The sequence below is a fragment of the Sylvia atricapilla genome, chromosome 8, assembly GCF_009819655.1.
Source record: "Sylvia atricapilla isolate bSylAtr1 chromosome 8, bSylAtr1.pri, whole genome shotgun sequence".
Taxonomy (NCBI): Eukaryota; Metazoa; Chordata; class Aves; order Passeriformes; family Sylviidae; genus Sylvia; species Sylvia atricapilla.
In genome coordinates this window covers 16,464,060-16,490,054 of record NC_089147.1, presented here as the reverse complement: position 1 = coordinate 16,490,054, position 25,995 = coordinate 16,464,060, and the positions used below count along the sequence as shown (strand labels likewise).

General features: G+C 35.8%; 1 protein-coding gene across 3 annotated transcripts in view; it reads right to left on the bottom strand.

The window, feature by feature from the left end:
* Window positions 1–25,995, bottom strand: part of PLCE1 (phospholipase C epsilon 1) — a 133,567-nt gene that overhangs the window by 89,147 nt on the left and 18,425 nt on the right. For all 3 annotated transcript variants that reach the window (XM_066323847.1, XM_066323846.1, XM_066323848.1), the window contains one exon: window positions 19,367–20,961. In XM_066323847.1, the coding sequence (XP_066179944.1) occupies window positions 19,367–20,554 (1,188 nt within the window). In that variant the 5' untranslated portion in view covers window positions 20,555–20,961. The remainder of the gene's footprint in view (window positions 1–19,366; window positions 20,962–25,995) is intronic.

Below are 25,995 nucleotides of genomic sequence, written 5' to 3'. Positions count from 1 at the left end.
ACAGTCTTTCATAATTACTACTCCACAAATGCTGCAGAAATGTTCTTTAAGAATTTAATACAAATCACCTGAACAAAAGATGTAACCTGAACTGAATATTCCTAACTCCTGGTGTTCACAATAAAATCTTCATTCTAAGTGCCTTTAACCACATCATTATCCAAAGTATGAACCCTGATACCATCTAGCACAGCAACTGCTTTCCTCTTTTAAGCTTCTTTAATGTGCAGCATGATCCACTATGCAAAGATATACTTCAAGACAGCCAATCCGTTCTTGGCAGTTCCAACAAAACAACAATCTAACAGATTTATTCAAATACAATTTAAGTGCACTTCTGGCAGATAAACAATGAAATTCTCTCTCCTCTTTGGGGACTTAGTGTTTGTGTAGAAAAACAAAATGCTATCTAAATTCCATGTATAGTCTGGTAATGCTCTGTATCTACTGGATTTCAGATCATCATGTCCCTATGGTCTGGAACGTATTTTTTTTTATACAAGTAGGCTTGTCAATCTAACTAAACTGACAGCACTCTGAAGCACATCCCTGCACATTACACATTTTACACACACACAAAAAGAAAAACCAACAATAAACCCAAAAAATGTAGGAAGACGGAGGAGGCACCTGACAAGTCTACATTCATTAAGTTGTCAGTTCTGAGTAGTTTCTAAGATCTCATCAGGAACTCCAGTATCACCTGAAGAACATGAGTTAAGCATTGACTAGAACAGTCAGGAGTCAGGCACCGGGGTAAGAGATCCTTGCTCTCCTCATCTTAGCACAGGGTCAGCAAGGAAACCAAATGCTTTTCCTGTCAAATACATTTTTCATGTATTTTACAGTGTCTTAAACATATGAACTTAATAGCATTTATGAGAGGTTCCATTCAACTGTGGAATCCAACAGATGAACAACACTGTTCCCTCCAACCCACATCAACAGCTTTTTTGGGATTTGTTGTTCTTTCAGTCCAAGGAAGAAAAGCAGTGTTTTCTCAATAATGTCAAGGAATTTTATGCAAATAAACCACTACATAATGCCTGAGGGATGAGAGTTTAAAGTTTATTATGCTACCATGAGTCATAAATGGTGTGACCTGTTTTTAGAGAAGGTGACATTGTCCCCAGCTGCAGGATTTTCTTGACAACAAGGTGAAGGTTCTCTACTACTCAGCTTTGTTTTCCTTCCAAAGAGAACAATTCACCTCTGCAGAAGACTAACAATATGACCTCTTAATTAAGAGTCGTCAATTCTAAAATAGCTTTAATTTCACAGTGACCTTCTTCGACACTGCAAAGAGCAGAAACTTTGCGGTATGGAACAGAGGTAAACTCCATATTACCTACAAATCTTTAAATACATAACTAATTAGCTTTCTGTTTCTCTGCCTAAACATATTCCCTTTGGTCTGCTTGCCAAGTCTGTCCCAAAGCTGAAAACTCCAGATGCAAAACTCTGGTGTTACAAGTTCTCCCACATTCTTTTCATGAATTTGTCTGTGTAGGTTTGTCCCGAAGAGCTTTAGGTTTTCAAACATTTTGGAACCTGTGTCCGTATCAAGACATGCATTTGCAATACATTAAACACCCTAGTTCTTTCACTGAGAAAGTGTGAGCTGCATTTTGAGTTCCAGTAAATTATGTTTTTCATCACAAATACTCTGTATAATTTGACCCAAACCATCCCTGGAAATTTTCTCCTCGGTGAAAGGAGAAAAACATTCCCATGAAAAATTATTTCCTCCAAGAACATACATGGGAACTCTCCAGCACATAAAATTACACCAGTAAAGAAGGATGAAAGGCAAGAATGCAGGAGACCATTTTAGCAGAATTTAAAAAAACTGACTGAAGCCTAACTTGCAGTTTTAATACCTGCCAAAGACCAGCTGGAAAATCTGCATTGTCCACTACTAAAGACCTTAACATTTTCTTGCCTGTATAAATCCTAATTTCTAAAGTTTATTGAAAAGTTTTCCAAGTACTGGGTGGATGAATATTTTCACTTACTTTCCGAAACACCCAGGAGGAAAACAAACTATATGCCAAAATTAGTACAAAATACTACTATAGGTTTACCTATATACCTAAATACCGAACACATGGAAGAAATAAGTATGTAAATAACATTTCCAAAGCAAAAACTACTCAGATGAAAAATCAGAAGGAAAATCTGTAACGTCTAACTTCAGTGTCTTGCTCTTTGGTGAACAACTCTCCCTCAACTGCCACAACTACAAGAAGGCTGGACAAACCTTTTCCTACTGCTCAAGCTTTCCAAGGGATTCCACACCTCTTTCCATCAGCTGGGTGAAGATAAACTGGCATATGAATCAGTCACTTTTAGACTGAATTTTGTGCACAAACTCAGATTTTTCAGAAGAGATATATGTACCAACCCTGTTACCTTAATTATATGTAAAAACTACGAGGTAGCACTGCCAAAGCTTTATACACACACTACACAAGCAGGAAGCCTTTATTCCCTCTTTTCTTTGAACGCTTGTAAGACATATAAAATAAATTATACTGCCAACTTTCTCTATAGGAGGTCTGAGAATAAATCTAATACAAAGAAATTACAGAAGATGACCAGAATTCTTTTCTAAAATAGTGTCTATAAAACCTAGATGTTCCTAAGTTTTTGGCACCGTATTGGTTCTGTATCATATATTGTAATTTGAAGATTTTAATTCTAAAGTTCTATGAATGCTCAGAATAACTGCCTACTGAACAGCTATAGATATTACCTAATAACATAATTTTCTTTCATGCAACATTTTTAACCTATCCAAGAGTACTCTCCAGAAGTGAATGTAAGGAATCAGTGTCAGTCATACTATTCTTAAATATAAATAATAACTTTCTATTAATCTAATTTACATTCTTATGAGCTAAATATTTTTTTAAAGCTGCTATTATTTTTGAACTTCAAAACTGGAGTTTCTCAGATCATTTCTTTTGGCTGGAGCAGAAAATACAGCTAAACGTTGTGTTCAATAATTAAGATTTTCATCTGATTCCACCTACTGGTAGGAAAATTGTTTTCTATAGCCTTGACAATGGTATAAACAAGAAAAAAAGCTTTGCCCACAATGTTATTCAAGTAAGAGAGACTAAAATGGACAATCAGTTTTTTCAACAAGGAATCTAATTTTAAAAGGAGCTGGTAAAGAGTTGAAGGAGTGACAATCCATTCTGTTTTTAAATTCACAGACTGTATTGAGGCTTGACTAACTTTAAAGCCTAAACTTATTTGAAATACATAGTATTGAAGATTAAAAAAAAATTAATTTTAGATTTTTCTTTTATACAATCTATTCTATTTCATGTTTTTACTGGTTTTTTACATGAAAAAGTTCCTTTTCATCATTTTGCCAAGAGCAACATTGTATTAGACACAGATTTTTAAATATTTTTGAATACATATATGAACACAAAGGACATTTTAATCAACAACACAAAGCAAACTGAATAAATCTTTTGCATTAAGGTAATTTGTTCAAAATAAAACTTCTTTTTGTTTATATTCATATAAACATAAATGTCATGGCATAAGACTATCCAAGAGAAAATATAATCTCAGTTGAAACCATATAAGCACAAAAAGCCATAAAGCTTGGCTCCATGATGGGCAAATTCACTTCAGGAAAAGATTCTTTTTGTCTGATTTGTAAAAGAAAGTCAGCAAAACACTAAAACTAAACCTTAACCATTTTCTAAGGATTTCCAAGCTGGGAAAGGGACTGCTCTCAGAAAACTACAGTCTGACATATACATCATAGACCTAATTGTCCTAAATAAAACATGGGATCTAGGGCACTTGACCTACATGACATCACAAAGACTGTGAAAGACTTGACTCTTCTACTTGGTCCCACAGGATGGAAGAAGACCTGCCTCTCTAACTGCACTCTAAGTTGGAAGACTGGAGGAGGGCTTGCCTGAAGGAATCCTTGAATACCCTTTAATTATCATAAAAACACTCCCTGCAAAAAAACCTTAGGAAAATATACCTATACATGTGCCCTTGTGGGTTTTTTTAATGACATCTTTTTGGTTCCTCATTTGGCTGACCATCATTCAACCAGGATGGGAAGAATACTTCTTATTTTTTAAATACGACAGAAGTAATTCAGAATTTCAGGGGGAGAAAACAGCAGCATGTGGAAAATTCTTAAAAATTTATGGAAAGGATCTTTTCAAAGCATCTTTCGACATCAGTGTTTGTTGAACCTTTTGAAGTGCTGTGGCCTTTCTGAGGGTAAACAATCATACAAAACATTTTAGACACAGTAAGATTCATAGCACAAACCAGAGAATTTATTCCCAATACAACATACATATGTTTCTGCAAGAGTGCAGACCATATGACACATCAACCTGTAAACATTTTAGCAGTGTTCTACTGAGTATGTGTTTCCTGACTAGTGAAACAGTTAAAAAGGCAGGTAAGACTGTAAATCCTCTTTCTCCACTAAACATTCGACAAAAAAAAAGTGCCAAAGTACTTCAGAAAGAAGCTCTTACATACCACAGTGCAAATAACATTTCAACTCTAATTTTTGCAAATACGCTGAAGACTTGTTCTACTGTCTTTTTAAACATTATTTTTTAAACATTCTTTGAATGTTGAGAAATAAATTAGCTACAAGAAGAATAAGAGCCATGAAGCTTGGAGTCACATCCAGTAAGTCTGTTGAGACTACTCTAAGCAAGTTTATTGTCAAGAAGAATCTTTTAAAATATTTCCAAAGCAGTCAGTTACTTCCAGTAATAAAACAAACCATGAACGCTTCCATGTGCAATTAAATCTCCCTCTTGTTTGTGCACCATGATTGAACTAACAAGCCTCCAGAACTGGGAATGAGGTACAGCACAGTGCAGATACCTGAACTAGCATGAATTGGGGAAATCAGGAGCATGTGGAAGCAATAGCATTACTTGTTTTTTCCACTGAATTGTGTTTCAGCTCTTTCCTTGCCTTTTCATTAGCTAGTGGAACAATGACATAACATAGTGATGATAATTCCATTTCACACATGCATTGATTACAATGTATTTGAATGCTTTGTTCTGTTTCAGACTATAAGCATAAACTTATAGTTAGATCAAATCTGTAGGAAATTGTAGTATGAAAGACATTATGAAGTATTTCTTTCACTATTTTCTAATGTGCTAATAGTAAGTTCTGAAAAAAAAATTAGATATTTGGTCGGTCTGAAGAAAAACCAAGGGAGCTGTATATCAGTCTCCCAGTAGATAACAGGATGTTAGATTCCTTTGTGTCCATAAAAGAGCAAAGAATAAAAACTATTCACCGATATAACAGAAATTATCTATCAATAGAAATTGACTGCTCCACTTGCTATCCTATATTATGTCTACTCCATAAACTGTGCTGAGATGTATATCATGAAGTCATGCCCCCATGCAGCATTGTGTGCAAAGAGAAATATTTAATAGTGGCCATGCTCTTTACAGTATCTACCTAATCTAGTCAAGTCACCTCTGTGTTCATACCAATAGCATTTAATATAGTTAAGTCACCTCTGCATTCACATCAATAGCAATTCAACATTTTTAGAAGCACAGCTTTCTGCAGAAAATGGTATTTAATGAAACTGTGCTCCAAATGGATGGAAAACCAGAATTCTTAGCTGCAGGCAAAGGCACCTGAACGCTGCTGTAGGACACAGGTATATGGGCTCAGAGAGGCTGCCCAAGCACCACTTGCTGTGTCAGTGCAGACACAGCAACAGCGAACCTGTCTGCAAAGATCATGGCAAACACCTCATAATCTGCAATAAACCAGAGGCTGGAGAAAGGTCTATCAGGTACAATCTTTTACTAGTTGGTACACAATTTTAAACCTTTAGAATTAATATTTGAAGTGGGTGAAAATGGTTTCATTACCGTTGGGGCTTTTGGGCTTTTTCTTCCACACATCCAGTTGTCTAATCAAACACCAGTGCCAAGTTTGGAATTCGATTTTGCCTCAAATTCAGTCTTCTGATTTTTTTTCTTTTTCATTTACTTCTGACTAAAGAAATACCCACCAATGCCAACTAAAACTGATAATGCAGCAGAGAAAATATATCAAGATTAGCAATAAAATGTATAAATTATTCTATCCACCAGATGGCATATGCCTCACATTTTACTTCAAATATAGTACAATTTCAATGACAGGTGCAAATATCAGATTTTTCCTATTTCTTTTTCTTCTAATGTATAAATTTCAATTATATTTTAGTATTTATACAGTTTCAACAAATGAAAATGCATGTGCTGTAACAACTGTATAGAAAAATGAAATTATTTCCACACTTAAAATACACAGTCTGTCTATGAGCTGTTTTGAAACCTTAGCCTTTGCTCTCCTAGCAAAGAGATGCTAACACTGTTCTATTAGGAAAGTTACACCAGTAAAACTAACCTTCCAGAGATCTGGGTCAGCATAAATATAGTATAAGGATTCTTATCTAATGTCAAAAGGACTGCAGAAAGAGAAAGATTTTATCATCATGGCTACCATACCACATACTTACAGTTACTCCTGATTATATATGTATGTGCATGTATATATACATCCAAACCAGGTCTAAGTGGAAATTAGTGATGCAGCAGCCCTGTCAATATTTTCAAAGACTGTTTCAGTGGAACTTAAGTCCAAATTTTCAAACTTGACTCCTAAAAATCAAACTGTAAATCCCTAAGACTTGTAACTGGTTGCTGGTCTGATTATGAGGAACATGGGGCATTCAGCATCTTGAAAATCATTGCAGTTTTATCCAGCAGACTAATTAGGAAATTTGTATGTTTAATTTAAATACATGATTTTGGCTGCAATTTTTCTGAATAGTATTTAAGTGTGAATTCTAACTTCAGAGAAGTATAATGAGAACTACTGCAAAAACAAAGCTTTCTCACATCATCTCCCTCTTGTTTTCTGGACTCAACTCTGACAAAGAATAGTTCAAATCTTCATGTTTTATTGGCTTATGTCAGTCAGACCAGTTGCATCTGTCCATTATTAGGCTAAGTTAAAAGCACTGTGTTGGACAACATGACAACAGTTGGCTGGACAGGAGCAACTTGCAACAATTAGCAAAATGCAAACCATTCAAATGCCTTTGAACCAGGGATGTACAAAGTCTAATGGTCCTAGAGCCATTTACCCAAGCAAATCCAATGATCAAACTTGATTCTGGCAGGACTCACAAAATATAATTTCTTTTATGCCCTTCATTCTTACCTAAGTCATATGTCAATAAATGGAGAGGATCAACTGCTGGACCTCATGTTAATGGATGTACTAATAAGGAGATCCTCTAACTACTGATCATACAGAAGAGAAAATCAGGTAAAGTATTTTAATAGTACTTCTATCCTGTGCTAGAGTAAAAACTGGTGCCAGTGACTTGCCTATACTGCTTGCTTGCATAAAGAAGTCAAAAATTAGAAAAGTACAAAAATTAAAACTGCAGAATGCTCAGTGGCAACAACACCACCATCTTTCAAAAACAGCATGGTTTCAAATTTCCAGTTAATATTTTATCACTGCTTAAACAATTTTATGAATGTTTCTTAATGAAAAAAGAATCACAACGAGGCAAATATCTAGAAGAAAATATAATACGGTTTTTCCATGATACAAAATGACAAACAATTTATTCTAGAAAAACATGTCCCAAACAGTTTGCAATCCTATGATGGTAATCTTGATATGTCATTAAGAAGTTTTTACCCCAGTCTTAATGGGCCTTGAAGACTTTTATATCTTAACACCTTGGCCCAACTACATGGCAAGGTTTTTATAAAAAGTATCTGTAAACCCTGAAACTTGTTTCACAATCTTGCAGACATGCTGTGTTATCCAGCCCCTGCTCACCTAGCAGTTACTCAGGTCCCTGGTAGAACTGTGGGATTCCCTCCCAAGCAGCTGGAACTGACACAGGCACAGAGAGAAGCTCTATGATGTGATTCAGGACAAGCCCGAGAGATAAGGTATGCTAATAGGAGGAATAGCGTTTCCTTCACCCCCTTTAAAGGTGAACATTAAAGGGTCGATGTGGAGGATGTGCAAGGAAGGCCTTGCAGTAACTCCCAAGCTCAGTAAGGTTTCAGTAAACCACAGGTTTAGTGGCATTGGACCCTGGGCTTCAATGCCCTCAGGCCACTCACAGTGTTGAAAGTAGTCATAAGTATGACAAAAAAAATCATAGCTAAGGCAGCAGCAGTTTAAAATCTGAAATTGGAAAGTTCCCACATTGAACACATGGCAGAGTTGATACGGTCATGCCTCGAGTAGAGGCATAAGTTTGACTACAGAATGACGATAAAATGCTTAGGAGGCTTTTAATTGTAATTTCTTTTTTAAAAATTCTTTTAACGTCAGCTTTTCGTCTGTTTTCCAAACATGAAAACAACTTATGGTCTAGACTGTCTTTACGGGGCCCAACATGGTATTTATCAACAGAACATAGAGCAAATAACATCATCTCAGTCAAAAACCACAAAATTTGATCCAACAAAGTCATGGACTCAGCCATGGGTTTTCAAGATGTCATGAACATATTAATAATGAAAACAAATATCAGCTAAGCAACCAACAACCTCTTCTTTTATGTGCACAAGTACTGCTGCTACTGTGGCAATGATAATATATGAAGAAGGAAAGTTGGAACCTCTGCTCCTCTTCTCTGGGAGAAAGGTGGAAGTCCGCAAGTCTTTGGAAGGCACAGAGACTCAAATTAGCAGCCGCAGTGTTAAATTTTCTGATATGCCTCATGTTAGTCTTCTAAAAAACTTTGTTATTCTAAGCTTTCCAAAATTATGTGTCATTCTATTTCATTATTTAATTTCATTTCTTGACCAGGTAATAATTTGAAACCAATTTTTATCAAACCTGAGACTCTAACTCTTCTTGAAGATCTTGGTTTTTTAAAACTAACAACCATTTTTTAAAAAAATATGTGGGTTTTATCTAATATTTTCCATAGGAGAAATGTTGAGAAAAAAAATATAAAATATCATCTAATTAAAAACCCAAGATGGTAGTAAAATTGCCCAACTACTGAGTCTTGCCATACATGCTTGGCCTTGTCACATCAAGCCTTGCCAAAGTGTCTCAAATCACAATGATTTAAAAATCAAATGATGACTGGTAATCTCTCTCTAAATTCTATTTATTTTCTTTATGTTTCTACTTGAAAGTTCAAACTCTGCACATAACTATCATGACAGCACTAAGCACTGTTTCACCTATGTCTTAGCTCCACAGAAAACCAGCAAATCTCTCAGTTCTGGTTAGGTTTGAAAACAAGACTTTGTTGGTTTTTGCTCTCTACATTTCTCAACTCCCAAAACTCAAAGGATGCTTTGTCAACTATCTCTTTTATTTTCCTTCCAAGTTTTTCATAGAACACTGACTTCTTTTCATTAGTTCTTTCAGTTAACTACCTTTCATACCCTATTAGCAAATTCGCCCACTACTGTTAAATCAATTTCCATGTCTTTTACTTAATGGAAAAAAAAAGGCTTTAAAGTTTTTGTTCTCTAAGATTCACTGAGACACAACCACATGGGTATGTCCTGCGAATCTGCTTTCATCTTGGCTGTTGTTTTTCTTGTGGATTTTTGGAGACTGGAGAAATTTAAATTCAGCAAGGATCAGAGGAACCTGGTCATCAATGCCTAATATAAATATTAATTAGCAAATGCTTCTTATTTCCTGATGAGTACAGTAGAAAAAAAACCCTTACAAATGTCCTATGCTCTGTCATAGTTTGATTTAACTTTGGCCAAAAATACCAGCTCTTTTGGAAAGTAATTTGCAGTTTAAAAGTGTAATAGTTCAACCATTTGCATATCAATCACCCAAGGTAAAGTTTGAATGCTGTTTACTAACCTCCACATGAAAAAAAAAAAATCTCAAAAAAGAGTATGGAAAGAAAGAAGACAAAAGAAAAGTTTAAAATGAAATACAGTAACTAAAAATGCGACAGATGCCACATGGGAATTGTGCTCCACAAAGCTGGACTTATTTAAGTAGGGATGCCCATTAGGACCACGCAATTTCGTGAAGAAGGAATTTCAGCCTTAAGTACTAGACTTGGCTGAACGTAGATTCTTAATATTATTAAAAAGTACGATCTAATAGTAAAGAACTAAAGGAAAATATATTGGTAAGTTCCTTCTCTCTATAAAAAAATGAAGACTAAAGGAGACTCCATAAAGACCACCAGTGCAGGGAATAGTAAGCATTTTGAGTCTAACTTCAAGAATGACACTAGGAAACAAGATCAGAGAGCTACCTTATAGGCTTGAAGTAAAAACAACAAAGCTAGTTAGGAGGAGTTATAAATAATTAGAATTTTCAAGCGAGAGAGGAAAATGCTTCTCTTTTCCTATCACTGAATTTAATGAGAATTCCCATGGAGACTTCCAAGGTCAGGAAACCTTGAAAGAGAGAGCAGATCTTGGAGTCAGCCACCACAAGGAATCCGGAGAGAAGGAAACTGGAAAAGCCATAGAGAAATTAAGAGACTGCAAAGCTGCACCAGTGAATCTTTTTCACATGGCAATAGCTGGACCATATCCTGAGGTTAATACTATTAAGGCTGGCATGTGTAGAAGATTGCAGAGCCCTTAAAATGGTATGGAATAAGGCCTACAAATGGGTAAATAAAATAGTTGAGGTACCTTGTCCAGCAGGGCAAATGCATGCTCTGAGGTGCTGGAGCTGGGCCTTCACTACAGACCCAGACTCTGCTACTCACTGATAAGAAATTCAGTGACCTAACAGGTAAGGAATCCAGGCCAATGCCCCCTCATTCCAGGAAATTGGCCATGGGAGAAGACATGCTACCAACTGTCCCTCTGTGCTTTTCTATCATCCCAGAGGGTGCAGATTAAATATCTGACCACTCAGCTTTCTGGGGAAGACTAAAACAGTGCAAGGGACAGGTGTGGCTGGATGCCAAAGAACAGCCTGCTACACTAGAACAAAAAAAAAAAAAGCAGCAACAAAAAAACCCCAATAGGTGATCTTCCCACAATTCTAACAATCCTACACAGAAATTACCACAAATCTGAAGACAGGGGGCAATATTTTCATTATTAACTATATAAACACCTTTTGGGCTAGTAAGTAAGTCACTTAGAGGTCCTGAAGAAAGAAGTCTAAAGCAAGGACAAAACACAGCTGCTGTCTATGTGGATATGGAGTCATTTCACCATGAACAAAACAGAAAAAAAGTGTACTGCACAAGCCAGTCCTAACAGACAGGTAATATGCTAACTATTCCCTGTCTTCCCTGATACACCAGCCCTGCTTAATTCTGAAAATAGATATCAAACTCAGTTCTAAAATTCCAAAGAAATTTGTATGATTACAAAAATGAAGATATCATTTATCCAAAGCAGTCCAAAACCTGGCGGGTGGCAGAACAGGACAAATATGATGTAATGGTCAGGTAATTATGTAGATCATAGATCAGATAAACCAAAATATCCTCATGCAAACACAAAAGCTTGGAACTGCTTGAAAAATTCCATCACACACACCCAAATTCCTCACACAAAGCTTCACCCTGGTGCTTCTGATGCTGGATTAATTCTTCTGTATCAAGTGAGTTCCTGGTGTAGCAAATGTTCTGTAGTATATGAAACATTTAGGTATAGCAAACCATACTTCATCTCTTGAATTTCAGCATAACTTCATGCTTGTAAGGGTGACTAACATATTTTTGGTACTCTTCCATGATTTTATAAAGGTAATTTAATTCTGAAACAAACCATCGAAGCATTTATCTCCTCAGCAGCTGAAACACTGGGAGGAAAAACAGGAAACAGCTGGTCAAAACCAACGTGTGATGAGAAATTTATTCAAAAGTAAAAAAAATATGACTCAAAAGTGATCATCATTGACAAAGGCTGGATTTGCAGTTTTTACAAACCAATTGCAAAGAAACACTGTACAAGTTAAATTATATTTTCAATGATTCCCAAATGCCTGCTAATGATGAAAAAACTTCGTTGTTCACATGCATTCAAACTTTAATAAATGTCCATCTACAATCTGTTGGCTAAGGAAAACAATAAAAGAAAAGAAACAAACCCCCTCTGTTTCTGGACTTACAGAAAATAAGAATATTAATACACTGCTGTTAAATATGGTTTATGTTATACTTCATGCTTATAGATAACCTCTATATTTTCTGCAGCCTCAACCTGGTTCTGCAGCCTCTGGCTTGCTGTGAATAGACCAAAACTTCCTTTATGCTGATGGCAAATCACTACATCTCAATGAAACGTTCACATAGCAAAAAGGTTTTGCACTCTTGTAGTTCTCCCTTGTGGGGGTGGGCGGAGCCCCAGCTGGGATACTCCCTGACTGTACTTTAAGCAAGTTAAGTTTCAAAAGGATACACAGGTAGGCCAAAATGCAAGTTACTTTCCTAAAAGGGAAATATACTGAATGCTCAAGAAATAACATGTTTTCCCTTGAAAATACATATATTGATGTACACAAGCCACGAGTGCAATCCCAAGATTGCAAACAACTGACAGGAAGTCCAATGTTACAGCTCCCATGACAAAAGTAATGTGCTTATATAAAGTAAAAATCTCACATATGCAAGGGTCAGAACTATAATGGCCTCAAGCATGCTGCAGGATGCTCTAAGTCTGCAAAGTTACTCAAGATAAACTCCTAATTTAAAACAGGAGATTGAGGACAGTTTGCTCTCAGGAGTATTTTTCTTGATCCAACACAATATCACATTTAGAAAAATTCTCCAGGCCTCGGATACATTCTTACATTTTTGCTGAAAGACAAACCACTCAGAATTATCATTCAGACATTTATTCAGTCTAGAAGCAGTTCATAGTTCATTGGTTATATACATTCTGATTAAAAACTTACTTTTTTCTTTGCTCTTATGCACCTAACTCTAAAATTCCCTAATGCTAATATTTGGAACTGGTAAATTTGGAGGTGGTTTTCTACCCCCTCCCCTTCACTGGAAACTTACAGGATATGTCTCTTCCACAGACTACAGTGCAGCACACTACTACTGAGCTTGCTGATGATAAAAGGAAATCTAGCCGCAGCATATGGAGAGTGTTTGGGAGAAGTTTATCTTCTCCAAACTCTGAGTGAGCTCACTAACAACTAACTGCCTCTAACTCTAGAGAACAGATGAGATCATCACTTGTTTGTAAAACAATTAGGACACAGATTTGAGTCCAGAAGCAGGGCTTCCCAGCAGTGTGATAACATGAACAGTAAAAAACAGCATAAGCAAATGATGGGGACTGAGGGAAGTTTTATTTATTGAGTTAACGATCCCACCTGAGTTATATTACAGTGCCATACACGTTTATATAGGGATTATTTTTAGTTTAAACTATAGTTTTGAAAGTGCTTAATCTAAGTTTGGCACATGTCTGTCTCTTAAAACATATGACATAAAACTATGGTTCACATGAACCCAATAGCTTCATTCTGCAGATGCTTCTTTTTCTCCCTCCAACTAACATTATCCCAACGAGAGACTTTAAACAGATTACGTTATGACCAGGATTTCACCCATTCTCTAATACTTGAAGAGAATTCCTAAACACTCTAAGAACTATGACTGCTGTAACATGAAACTAGAGCAGCTAATAATACATCCTTTGTTTTGCCCACAATTTACTAATGAAGATCGGTATCCATTCCGATTGCTTGAAAACAATTTTTACAGTGTTGAGAGACTAGCATGAGAATAACCAGTACATAACAATCACTTTTAATCACCTTAAAATAAGCTCACATTATTTTACTGTGGATTCAAAGTCCAAATGGTAGCAACACTCAACAGGTTTTACAGTTACTGGAAAAGCTAAGAGAAAAAAACCCCCTACTTTCATGAGAGTTCATTAGAATATTCAAAGTCCTGCAACAAGTGCAGGTGCGGATTTCAAGACAAAAATAAACTTTTTCATTGCTGCCGCATGCTTCTGTGCTTTCATAGCAATCTTCTCTGTAGGTCTCCATCTTCCAGTATTTTGTATACTAAAAGCATGTCTTCAATCTCAGTTCAAAAATTAATGTGTCTGGTTACAGTTGAAAATATTAAACAAATTTTTACTTTCACATGATTTGCAGGACAATAGAAGCACTGTCCTATACATATGATTTACAGATAAAGAATAGTGTCTAACTATATCACTGTCTAGTGAAATTATTAGGAGAACGAAAATTTAAAAAAAATAAAAGAAAAAGGTGGCTACAAAGGCCAGGGCTAAATGTTTGTTTCCAACACTGCCCCACTTGTGACATTTCTGACAAAGGTTCATCTGCCTAAGTCCCACTGGTTCCAGTGCTGCAATGGTGTCATTAGCTTTGATTGGTGTGGGAGCCCCCCTGTCACTTGACAGCCCAGCCCATACATACTTGGACAGTACTTAATGGCTGCATTATGTTCAACTGTTATTTTGATTTTTAGGTTGTCAGCAGTCCATATTTTCAAGAAAATTTCATAACCAGAGGGCTCATAACTGTACATTATCCAATCACTTTTCACACACACAGGAAGCAAATAGCCTCATATCTCATGGAGGGTTCCTCAGATATTGTGGCAAGTAAAATTTTCCGGTAGACAGTTTTCCACTAAGTTGTTCTTGAAATATCATACTGGTAAGGTATATGCCTTCCAATTACTGTCAAGCTTATTTAATTTTAGAAAAATTTCTTTCTGAAAGATAGTAGAAAAGCAAGATAAATAAAAATGTATTTAAAATCTCATAAATTCAGATTTAGTTATTCACTCATCAATAGAGTGATCTTTATATGGCACAGTTTTTATTAACTTACACCAGAGTAAACAACCTAACTTTTCAACAGTTCATACAGGTAATGGAGATAACTTAGTTTCACTGAGAAAGAATTTTAGAAAAGTGTCCAACTCTAACACTCTAAAATGAACCCTTTAATGTGCTGCAGGGAGATTTTCTAAACCAGATCTTCATGCTTCTTTACAGTTAATGAACAGTCACTAGAAGGAAAGTCAGAAAATGTGGAAAAATTGAAGGCATAATATAATGCTCTTGCCAAGACTCCCACACTATTGGCTCTAAATACCTAAGTGTGCTCACAGCTAAAACTTATTGTTCATAATTTGGCCCAATGTCATTAAAGGTATAAGGCTTAATATTTTGTATTATTTTACAGTTGCAATTTAGCTCAAACCCTAACACATTATGGTAGTAAAATAACTACTTGTACATACAGAGGGTAAATTTTCTGTTTTTAAAGTTAGCCTTTAAAACTGGAGTAACTCAACCCAAGGCAAATATAAGTATACAGCTTCATTTTTAAAAGTTCAATTTATTTTTACAGCACTTACTGAAGGGAAAACATAATTTCATGCCTATTTGGCTTCTCTCTTGCCTGATTTTTTTCCAAATAGTCAATTCTGCTCATTAACTTTTTTCTTCAAACAAAGAAAAAGAAATATGGAGTCCAGATAGAATAAAAACCTGCTTGTCCATACCTACCAACTACTTTACCATAAGTAAATAAACCTTTATGTCTTAAAAGCACAATGGCATTTTAACAGGCAAAATACTCATGCACAGTCCGATAAAAAAATTATTGTTAGAGTGGAGAAACACTCTAACCACTTGCAGATTATTTGCTTTATGGCATTATTTCCTGTAAATTCCTTTCAGCATGCTAGACTAGAAATTTTATTTCAAAATGGAAAGCCGAAAAATCTCAAATCCGCCTGTAGTCCTCACCACAGGATCACAAAGTAGCCTTTTTTTGTTAAATAGAAGTACAAGTACAGCATAAACTTTAGCCTGAATAGCAGTGTTATATTTTAGGTATGCAGGGAAAACTGCAAGGGAAGAGAGTAAAAGTCCATTTAAAGAATTCCATCTTTTAAAATATGTAGCAAGAAGTAAAAAAATGTGGGAAAAACATATAGTTCTAACAGAAGGATGGAATGACAGCAAATCCGGATCTGAAATTCCTACAGAAACCATTTAAAATAATCCAGAAGTGAAAGTCAGTAATAATTTAAGTTTTAAGGCTACTTTGTAGGTTGTGAATCTCACAGAGTTTAGCAGAATAACGTTACCAATTAGACTCTTATGTCCAAGTGATTTCATGTGGACACTCCACAAGCTTTCTAACAAATCAGATCAGTCATGAATGAAACACAGCACATAAACAGGGACTCTTATGCTGCTTATTACCACTAGCACAGAGGGTGATCAGATCCTTTCAAGTTTTTCTTTCACTACTTAAGAATCAAAATGCTCCTCTTCATTATATACATTATGATTTGAAAACATTGGAAAAACGTACCTTCCGAGATACTTCTAGATATAAAAGAGGGCTACACTCTTCATTATGACAAAATATTGACAATTAAAGGTTACAATCAACTCAACACTTGAGAAAAACAACCAAAAAATGTTCTTAGACACACAGAGCACTACTAACCTATCCTTTGTTCATAATGTGCTAGCATTTGCAGTAATGAGCTCCTACATTTGGTTAGTGCAACTGTTGTTGAAACAGTCTAAGCCAGACATTATTTCCATGACTGATAGTGAAATAGTCTATCTGTGTTTTAAGAAATGCCACAAAAGCATGCACTGACAAGAATAGCTGATAGAGCTCTGGAAGGGAGGAGAGCAGCAGAGGGAGGGAACTGAGCTCTCTACAGGTTCAAAATTAAAATGAATATTTATATTAATTACAAAATATTTATTTTAGTTAAGAATGTATTAAGAATTAAAAATCAATTATAAACAAACAAAAAATTAAAATACTATCTATTAAGCAGAAAACAACTTGTGCCTAGAACTATTTTTAAAAAATATTATCTAAGATGATTATTTTAGATTCCACATTCATAAAAATTTAAAAATGTAAATTTTCATAAATTTTTATTATAGCCTAAATTTTTTTTACCTCCAAATCTTTTTCTTCTCCTTAACTTTTTATTAACAGACACCATCAACTGACTGTAGCTCAACTTTATAGAAACAAAGAAATCTTAACATAAGACTCCTTACTCCATGCATATCACAAATCCTTGCACTACATTCATTTAATACAAGAGTCATAAAAACACCATAGACACTACTGGGGAAAAAACCCAAAAACGTGATGCTAACAAATGCTGAACTACTAGACCAAATCATTACATGAATTATGAAACACTCCCACAAGACAGATCTATTATAGTATCACTGCTCTACTTGGGAACAGTTGTGGTGCAATTAATATTTCCTTTAATTGCTGCCTAATTAGTATTTGGCATTTCAGTAGTGCCTTAGCAACTATGAAGAATGTCAGGTATATTAGAGTGCTAACTTCTATCTGAGCAGAGTTGAGCAAAGCAGCAGAGTTCTTGCTCCTTAAAGCTCAAACTACTGGCACCAGGAATGTAATGACACAGCAAAGATACTACTGACGCCTACAAAATAAGCTTAACTAAAGAATTCAACTAGTATGCACTGCAACTATGTTGTTGCAGCTGCCATCTGCAGATCTCAAAGTCACTTACGTGGCTTGAGAGAACTGCTCCGTGAAAGTCTAGTGAGCTGCCCAGATTTCATATCTTAGTCAATGCTGGACAGGGTTACTTTTGTCGTATTACTACCTCACCAAAACCACCATCACATCAGGAAAAGGCAAAGTGTATTTCAGCTCTATGAACCTTACATCTCACAGATCCCAGAAACTCTGACTCTAGACTGCTAACACACAGTGCAGCTGAGCTGAACCCAAGCAGTGGATACCTGCTCAAGCAAAGCCAAGACTATCATGATCTCTTTCTATGGCAAATTCTTTTCACTTTTGACTTCCTTAAAAAGTACTAATGTGAGGGGCTTGCACTGCTCCAACACAGACAACCAAACGTCTCCTGAACAGATACAACAGCCATGTTACACACAGCCATCTGATAAAGATAAATGCTGTATTTAGCTACAAAAACTAAGTGCAAAATTAGGAAAAAAAAATCAAGATAAAGATTTTCTCTTCATACAACACATAGATTAAATCCAGAGAAGTCTTAATCTGCATATGAAATACCTATCAACAGTAATAATATGCTACATGAAGAAAAATGTAACATCATGCATTTTCTATATAGTACAAATCCTTAGTCTCACCTCCCTGCAGAGAAGAAGAAAAAAGAAAAAAATACTCAACAGGACGACAGTTCACTGCCTTTCCTTTATTAGTGCTAGAATTTTTATGTAAGGGATATGCACAAATGAGACCCACATTTTCCTACTTTAAAACATAAAGGTCTCTATTGTTCCCTGTTACACCAGTACTGCTATGAAAACTTAATTTCTCCAACTTTTTTTCCTCTTGAAGAACAGAACTACTGTTCGCTTAGCTGTTCCAAACAGAATGCATGCTCAAAGGGTGAGATAAGGGGAAAGGAAGAACAAATTACCACATTCATTTACTATTTTTCCTTCTTCCTTTGATTATCAGCATGAAAGATTCCTACAAATGCCCATAATTCATTAAATTATTTTAACCCAGTGCATACGTTCAACAGGTCCATATATCTGTCACATCCATTAAGTTAATTTCTATGTTTGTGTAAATCCATCTATAATGCTAATGATATAAGCCATAAACACATACAAATATTAGTGCAGAAACAATATTTGACACTACAATAACAAGAAAAGAATGCTAAGAGAACTCGATGCATGTTATACAGAAGGTGATTATATACAGAAGATGATAAGAAGTAAAAAAGTTTTTCTGCCCATTTGGAAGAAGAAAGACTTAGAAATATGTGGTTTTAAACTCTTTCTGACCATGAGGAAAACATTCTGTGCATTGTAGTTATGCAAAGTGCTCTATAGTGCCTGTTTATCTTCTGCTGACTTGTAGACAGAACTTCTTCTATTTAAATAATTACTCACTTTTGTTTCTGAGTTCATATATATAGACTACAAAAAAAAATCTTCAAATCAAAGCTCTCCCACACTAAAATGCTGTTATGTTCAGTATTACACAGTGGTGGTGGAAAGTGATTAAACAGGCAAGCACAATAAAAGCTAAGTAACTCATGTCAAATTGGAAATGTCCAGTGAAGAAATATAAACACATCCTCCAGCTATGTCAGCTACAAAATATCTCTCCCCTATAAAACTTACAATGATACTTAAACATAGCACACCTATACCATGTTAAGTAAGTGAAATATCCCATTCAGTGTTACTAAGTTGAAGGCACTTTTTAAATGGAAAGCTCATCACATTATCAAAACAAACAAGGAAACAAAAAGAAAATCCCCCAAAAAACACTATGAAAAGCTTACCTCATACCATAAAGACTTCTCAAGACAGGAATTAAATTTCCATTTTATTAGGGACTGAATTATAGTTAGCTGTTCCGTTGTAATCCTAGAAAGCTTCATGCCACTGTTGTTTCTCCTTTGCTCAACGTAATTCCAAGCAACAGTTCCTAAGTGTCCTGATGGTAAAGTCCTAAAAATTGCTCTCGTTCCAGTATAAACTGATTTTTTAACCTCTTTATCATTTTTACAGAAACGTCTTATTAATAGAGTAGAACGCTCCTTTTTGTTTCTAAAAAAATCCTCTTCCAACTCTTCTTCACAGTTATCATTACAGTCCTCAAAATGGCTCAGAAAGGGCTTTGAAGGCATTCTTCCAGTAAAGTTATTTCCACAAAAGTTGTGACCTGAGCATGCCACTTTAACCTTTCGTGGTGCTCTTTCCAAACATAAATACTTATGCCTTAAAGCATCTTCATACAACTGCTGCCCATTTTCATTCTCAAAATTATTTGTCAACTGCATTATGCTACAAGTGCAGGCTGGAGAACCAGTGGTGTTACCACCACCATCACTCATGGGCTGCAAGCAGTCGTCCAAAATGAAGCTGTTGTGTAAACCACACAAAGCTTTTGATATATTCCTTTCACTAGCACAATGTAAGTGAAAAAAGGCCACTTTATCAGGATCACTGCTGTCATTCTTATTTACTGCTGTCTGGCTTCTTAATGAAGGTCCATTCATTTTCAGCTGAATTTCAGCAAACATGGCTCTTTCCAGCGAAACAGGAATTCCAGTTTCCAGGCATGCCTCTTCCCCTGCTAAAGGAGCACAAGACTGATACAACTGGCTGCAGGGGATATTGCTCTTGTAATTTTTCTGTACAATGTTACAGTTAATGTTAAGAAATTCCACTGAATCAGAGATGGAGCTGTTCCCCTCCCAGAAGTTTTCATTACTCTTGTCCTTAGTCAGTTGTTCTTTGGCCAGAGGGAGTATTTTGGGCACTGAGCCCTGAAGACTTTCCTCATCAAGTCTGTGTAAGTAAGACAGATTATGTGTGGTTTGAATTCCCGAACTGGCAGTGTGTCTCCTTATAGCACTGGTGTCCAAAGCATTTTCAGTATTTTCATCTCCAGCTGACTGGGCAGCTATCACTTTACCCTGTACCACAGAGAGCAGAACGGACGCTCTCATCTCCTCAGAGGTCATCTTGACACCGCCTTTACTTGCTGGATGTGTGCTGGGGTGGGGGAAGGACCTTCTCCACCAATCCTCATACCATGATTTCAGTGTAATGAAAGATTCAGTGCTAAAGAATCAGGGAATACATGGTAAAATATCTATTGACTGCTTGTTCGTTTTGAACTAGCTTTTACAAAAAAGTATTTTTTTTACTGTTGGGCTGCTAGGCTTTCCCAGATTTGGATTACTGGCATGAGACACTAACATTTCTAAACCAGTTCCTTATTATGACGTAGCCATTCAGCTGGACTCTCTCCACAATTAATCCTCTGTCAAATACAGCAAACACACTGTTGCCTCAGGTTGTAGATGACCAAACACATACTCCGTGTCACAGATGCATCTCCCCACAGGGCATCCAAAAAGTTGATTTTCTGTAAAGAAAAGACATATACAGATATATTGAACAGCATCCATGACACAAAATCCACCATCACAACTACAAACACAGCAATGCAAATTAATTGTACTGAGACCTAGAGAATTCAAAAATACACATTTAAACCTGCCTTAGAATTTCACAGAAGAATTTTGGAACATCACTGTCATGTTTTACATATTTAAATATAAAGCTTTCTCCACTTCATTATGGAAAGCCACATGACTGCAGAAAACTAATTATTCTGAAGCTGTAACAATGAAATTGAACACATAAATAAAAAGGAAAAAAAGAAAATGTAATTTCCTTTTTCTTTTTGTGACTCATAGCCAGGATAAAACATTCTGAAGAACATAATAAATTTTAAATCTACACTGTCATTTAAAATAATTCTTTTTTCCTGTTCAGAACTACAACTACAATTATTTTGGTGTTACATGGTTTTTGCTTTCCTTAAACTGTACGCTGTTACCATGAAATCATGAAGAAAACTTAATATTTTTGCCACAAGTTTACAACTGAAAAAGCATAAAGACAAATTAGAGCAGGACTGAAATATAAATAATCTTCTGACTCCTTTACTTGTATGCCTTAAGCAAAAAAGTTAACCTGCCTCTCAACACTGTCATTAATTCTCAGTTTCTTTCCTGCAAGCAGCATCATAAAAGTAAATCTTAGAATCAGAAAATATGAGGTTACAGACAGCTCAACAAAGGAAACAGAAGACTAAAAGAGACATGCCTAGATAAATCATGGTGAATTAAACAAATGCACTTATACTTCAATTTATCACACTTACCACTGAAAACCATAAAGTATATTATTAAAAATACAGAAAATGTAGGTAGTTATATTAAGGCCTACATTTACTAAAACAGCCTAAATTCAAGAGAAACAAGCAAAAAAAGAGAATATATAACTTTAAAGCTTCAACAGAAAAAAATAGCAGAGAACTAAGGCAAATGATGAAATCACTGTTTCAGCTACACATAATAATTAAATCATCCATAATGGATAGAATTAGAAATTGTGGGAGAGATAAAATGCAGGAAGCTCAATATTTAATTTGAAGTGTAAAATCTATTTTGATACTCTTCTCAATTTTATTTTAATCCATTTCAGAGTGTCAGCTTTCATTTTTACTGATCCCTAACCTTCATCCAAAAGTAGTCTGGCACAAATCAAAAGGTAAATAGGCCCATTAGTTCACAGGACACTTGACAAGCTATTTTCCCACACAATTATATTCATTAATGTAACTAAATGTATCATTTTTGCTAGAGTGGCTGGAGGGTCAAAAAACAAAAAAGGAACAGCAAATTTAAGAGAAGTTACATTTTGCTACAAATCTGTGGCCTAAAAGTCTGCCAGACGGAGAATCCTTCGTGCAGTAGCTACCACAGGTGCATGGGAAAAAACACAATTTCATACTTCAATCAATATTTCAATTTTACTGGTTTAACAACAGGGAGGGTCACAAAGAAAAGTGACAGAGAGAACAAAGAGCCACAAGTTTTACATTCTCCACCCATTACAAAATGCATGTGCATGCCAGATCAGCTGGAGCAGACTCCAGGTGGTAAACTCAGATCCTGTACTAGAGAGATTTAGCACCAGAAAGGAAAATAACAGCTCTGATTCATACAAAAGTTGTGTGGGAGATAGCAGTCATTCAACGGAGTGGCAGGCCTGGGTCTTAAAACAGAGTCATGTTACCAACACAGCTCACAGAGCTCCCCGTGACATACTTCAACAGCTCAGCTCTAGAGCACATAGAACAAAAAGGCAACACTCAAGCAATTTTCTAAGTGTACAATCTTTGGTAGTTGCTCTACTTTTAAATTGTACCATGAAATTGACTTTAATCCACTTTCTTCAACCGCACCTATTTCACTTTCAGAAGTTTCACACCACCAACACTCACAGAAAAAAAGGAAAGCACTTCAACAATTTTCTTATTCTACCATTTCCTATATCCCTCTTCACTGTCCTTCCTCTTCAAATCCACAGATGATGCCTAACATAACTTTTTTGACACTACATATTTCATGGATCTAATTTTTTCTGGCAACCACTGGCCTTTCAATGCAAATCTATGATGATGCTGATCAAAGGAGAAAAATTTAGGAAGGGGAAGCAGCTGATTTTTTTTCCTGATCTCTTCATTGATATAGTATTTCTTGATATAGTCTTTCTTGCTATATCAAGTAACAATAATTCTTTGTAAAAGGTATAAAATATGCATATGTATTAGAAGTTGTCTTCAGCACTGATTTTTCAAGGCATTCTGTGATCTATTGAAATGTTTTCATCTTACTGATTTATCTTTCCTGACACCATGATGTATTCGTAAATGTACTACTCCCTGTATTACTGCTAAGTCAAAAATAAAAATTATGGATTGGACTGTTACTGCAAATATTATACCTCTTATTACACCTGTTGCTAAATGAAACTCTTAAAAAATAACACTACTGTGCAAAAATAAAACATCATTATGCAACTTTAACATCTCACAATGTTAAAGCTTTTTTTTAAAGATTTTAAGATCATGAAATTGACCATCTACTTATGTTCCTTTTATATGAAGAAACTTAAAAAAAGAAAAATAATCACATCACTGATTTGCTAAAACCAGAAGTCCACTTATATCCCTGACTCTCCACAAAGCTCATTCAGAGACTAGGACTGATATTTCACAGCTCTCCATCCTACTACATAATTTTCCCATATCTCTCTTAAACCAAAGCATTTCCACACATCCTCCCCAAACAGCTTCTCTCAGACCTTTTTCTTTTTTCTAGAAATTATCTCAAATCTCACCCAACATTGGTTATGTTGGTCATGTCTCTCCTCAGCAGCTAAGGACATACATCTGCATATTTCTCTCTACCAGTATCACTCTTCTCTATCTGTGCCTGTTTGAAATCTAATTCATCAAGAATAATGTCTGCATAAGAAGCTCCCACTGCATGTCCAGCTGTTCTCATCCTCTTGTGATCACTGCAATGTGACTGCAATGCAAATGCAATCCATCTCAAGAATCTTTTTACTCAAGTTACTTCACAGCTAAAACATTTTCCCAATCTAGTTCGTACTATGGTTGTACGAATGTGCTACAACAGTGTAAGGGAGAAAATGAGCAGCATAGGGAAGGAAAGAAAATGCCTCCCAATTTCTGCGATTTGCAAACATAATTTGATGTTTCAGCTACGTCAATCTAACAGGTAGCTGCCACCAAAACTGGTAGACCTACCCCTCTCCTCAGTCTTCTCTTTTTGTCCCCATTCCCTCCACCTCACTCATCTGGCAATCAGGAGTCCACACAGTTAAACTGATTCACCTAGCTGATAAGTCACAAAACTATTCTTTTCATCCAAACAAACTGGCTCACTTTGTGATCACATGATCACTGTATTCCATGAAACGAAAATATTAGGAATGCCTGGTAGGGACCACAGTAGAAGCTCAGTTTGGAAGCTCAGTCTCAGTAGAAGCTTCATTTTAGATCATGTTTGGTGGATGTCTAAATGCACCCTGAAATTTCTCTTAGTTTGGTATGTCTAGTGTGTGATGCAAAACCTCATGAGACAGCAAGTAAAAACCACAATGGTAGAGCCTCTGATCTATGGACAACTGCAAAAATATCTGAAGCTGTGGCTCTGCTGAACAGATGACATGGGTTTCATGTGTCCTATGTTATACTCTCCTCAGTGTCTGCTTTCCCCTGCAATCAAGAGATTCAATTCAGTGTGCCTAGCAAATTCCTGAAACTGATGGAATTCATTACACATGCTATGAAGTGCATTAACACAGTGTTACAAATGCTATCAAGTATAAAACTCACAAGCTTAAGCAATAAAACTGTATTTTGTATCTTACTGTAGAATTATAGTGTTATCACTCCTTGCAGCTTCCTTTACTTGCCTGTCTGCATATGGGTGGCCAAAGCCTAGATCTTCATATAAAATCGACATACAAACATATACATGCATTTGCATATAAAAATACTGAAATTATTCAAAAAGCATACCCTTCCTGTTGTACATCCACACTGATTTAGGCTTACAGTTAAATCTGAACACAAAAGCACTTGAAGAAGTAGACAGCAAAGCCTGCACTGTATTCAATACATGCAGGCATTTTCTAAAGCTGCAAGATTAGCTGATGAAATCCATTAATAACTACACTGGTTCATTTTACAAGGCCTAAGTTATGTCAGAAATGTAATGTGCTCCTTCTATCAGTAAAGGGAAGTAAAAATATAAGAAACTAGATCCAGCATTAGTGAATCATTGTGGATGCAGAGGTCAGCCAACAAAGACAAATGAGTAATTAAAATAAACAACCTGGCAACCATTCAGCACACGCATTCACAGAATGTATTAAGTCTGAAAACATGTGACACAAAAGTAATTTGTCTACTTTTTTTTTTTTCATTTACAATGACTGCATAGACTTTAAGACTTCAAGTACAGGCTGGTTCTAATTAGTATTAATTACAATTAATATCAACATTTAATGATTTCTTATCCCCCAGATATCTGGAATTGAAGTCTGCAACAGTCTAGGTAAAACATCCAACATAATCAAAGACTACAAAACTGTATTAATTTACTATCAGTTTAACCTATAACTCGCTACTCAAGCTAATTTCCTTCTGAAGTCAGCCAGAATTCTGCTTCAATGAAAACAAAATACAGTATGTTGAATTTAGAGCATTATTTAATCTTAGGAAAGGCATATGAAGGACCAGAGCCATCCTATGATGTGGTAAGTTAGAAAGCCTTTCAATTCTAGGCTGTCAAAGAAAAGATGATCACGTAAATATTTGAGGATGCTGTTTGGACTGCAGGAATAAGTAGCAACTGCCTGAGGGGCAAGTAAGGGGATGGGTGTCAAGGTGAAGATGGGGGTTGTTTAGAGAAGCTGGGTGCTGTCAGTGATGCCAAATGCAATTCTGTATTTACAGTGCTGTGGGAGCTGCACAGGAAATTCAGTGAATGCCTGGTAGGGCCAAGATTATGAG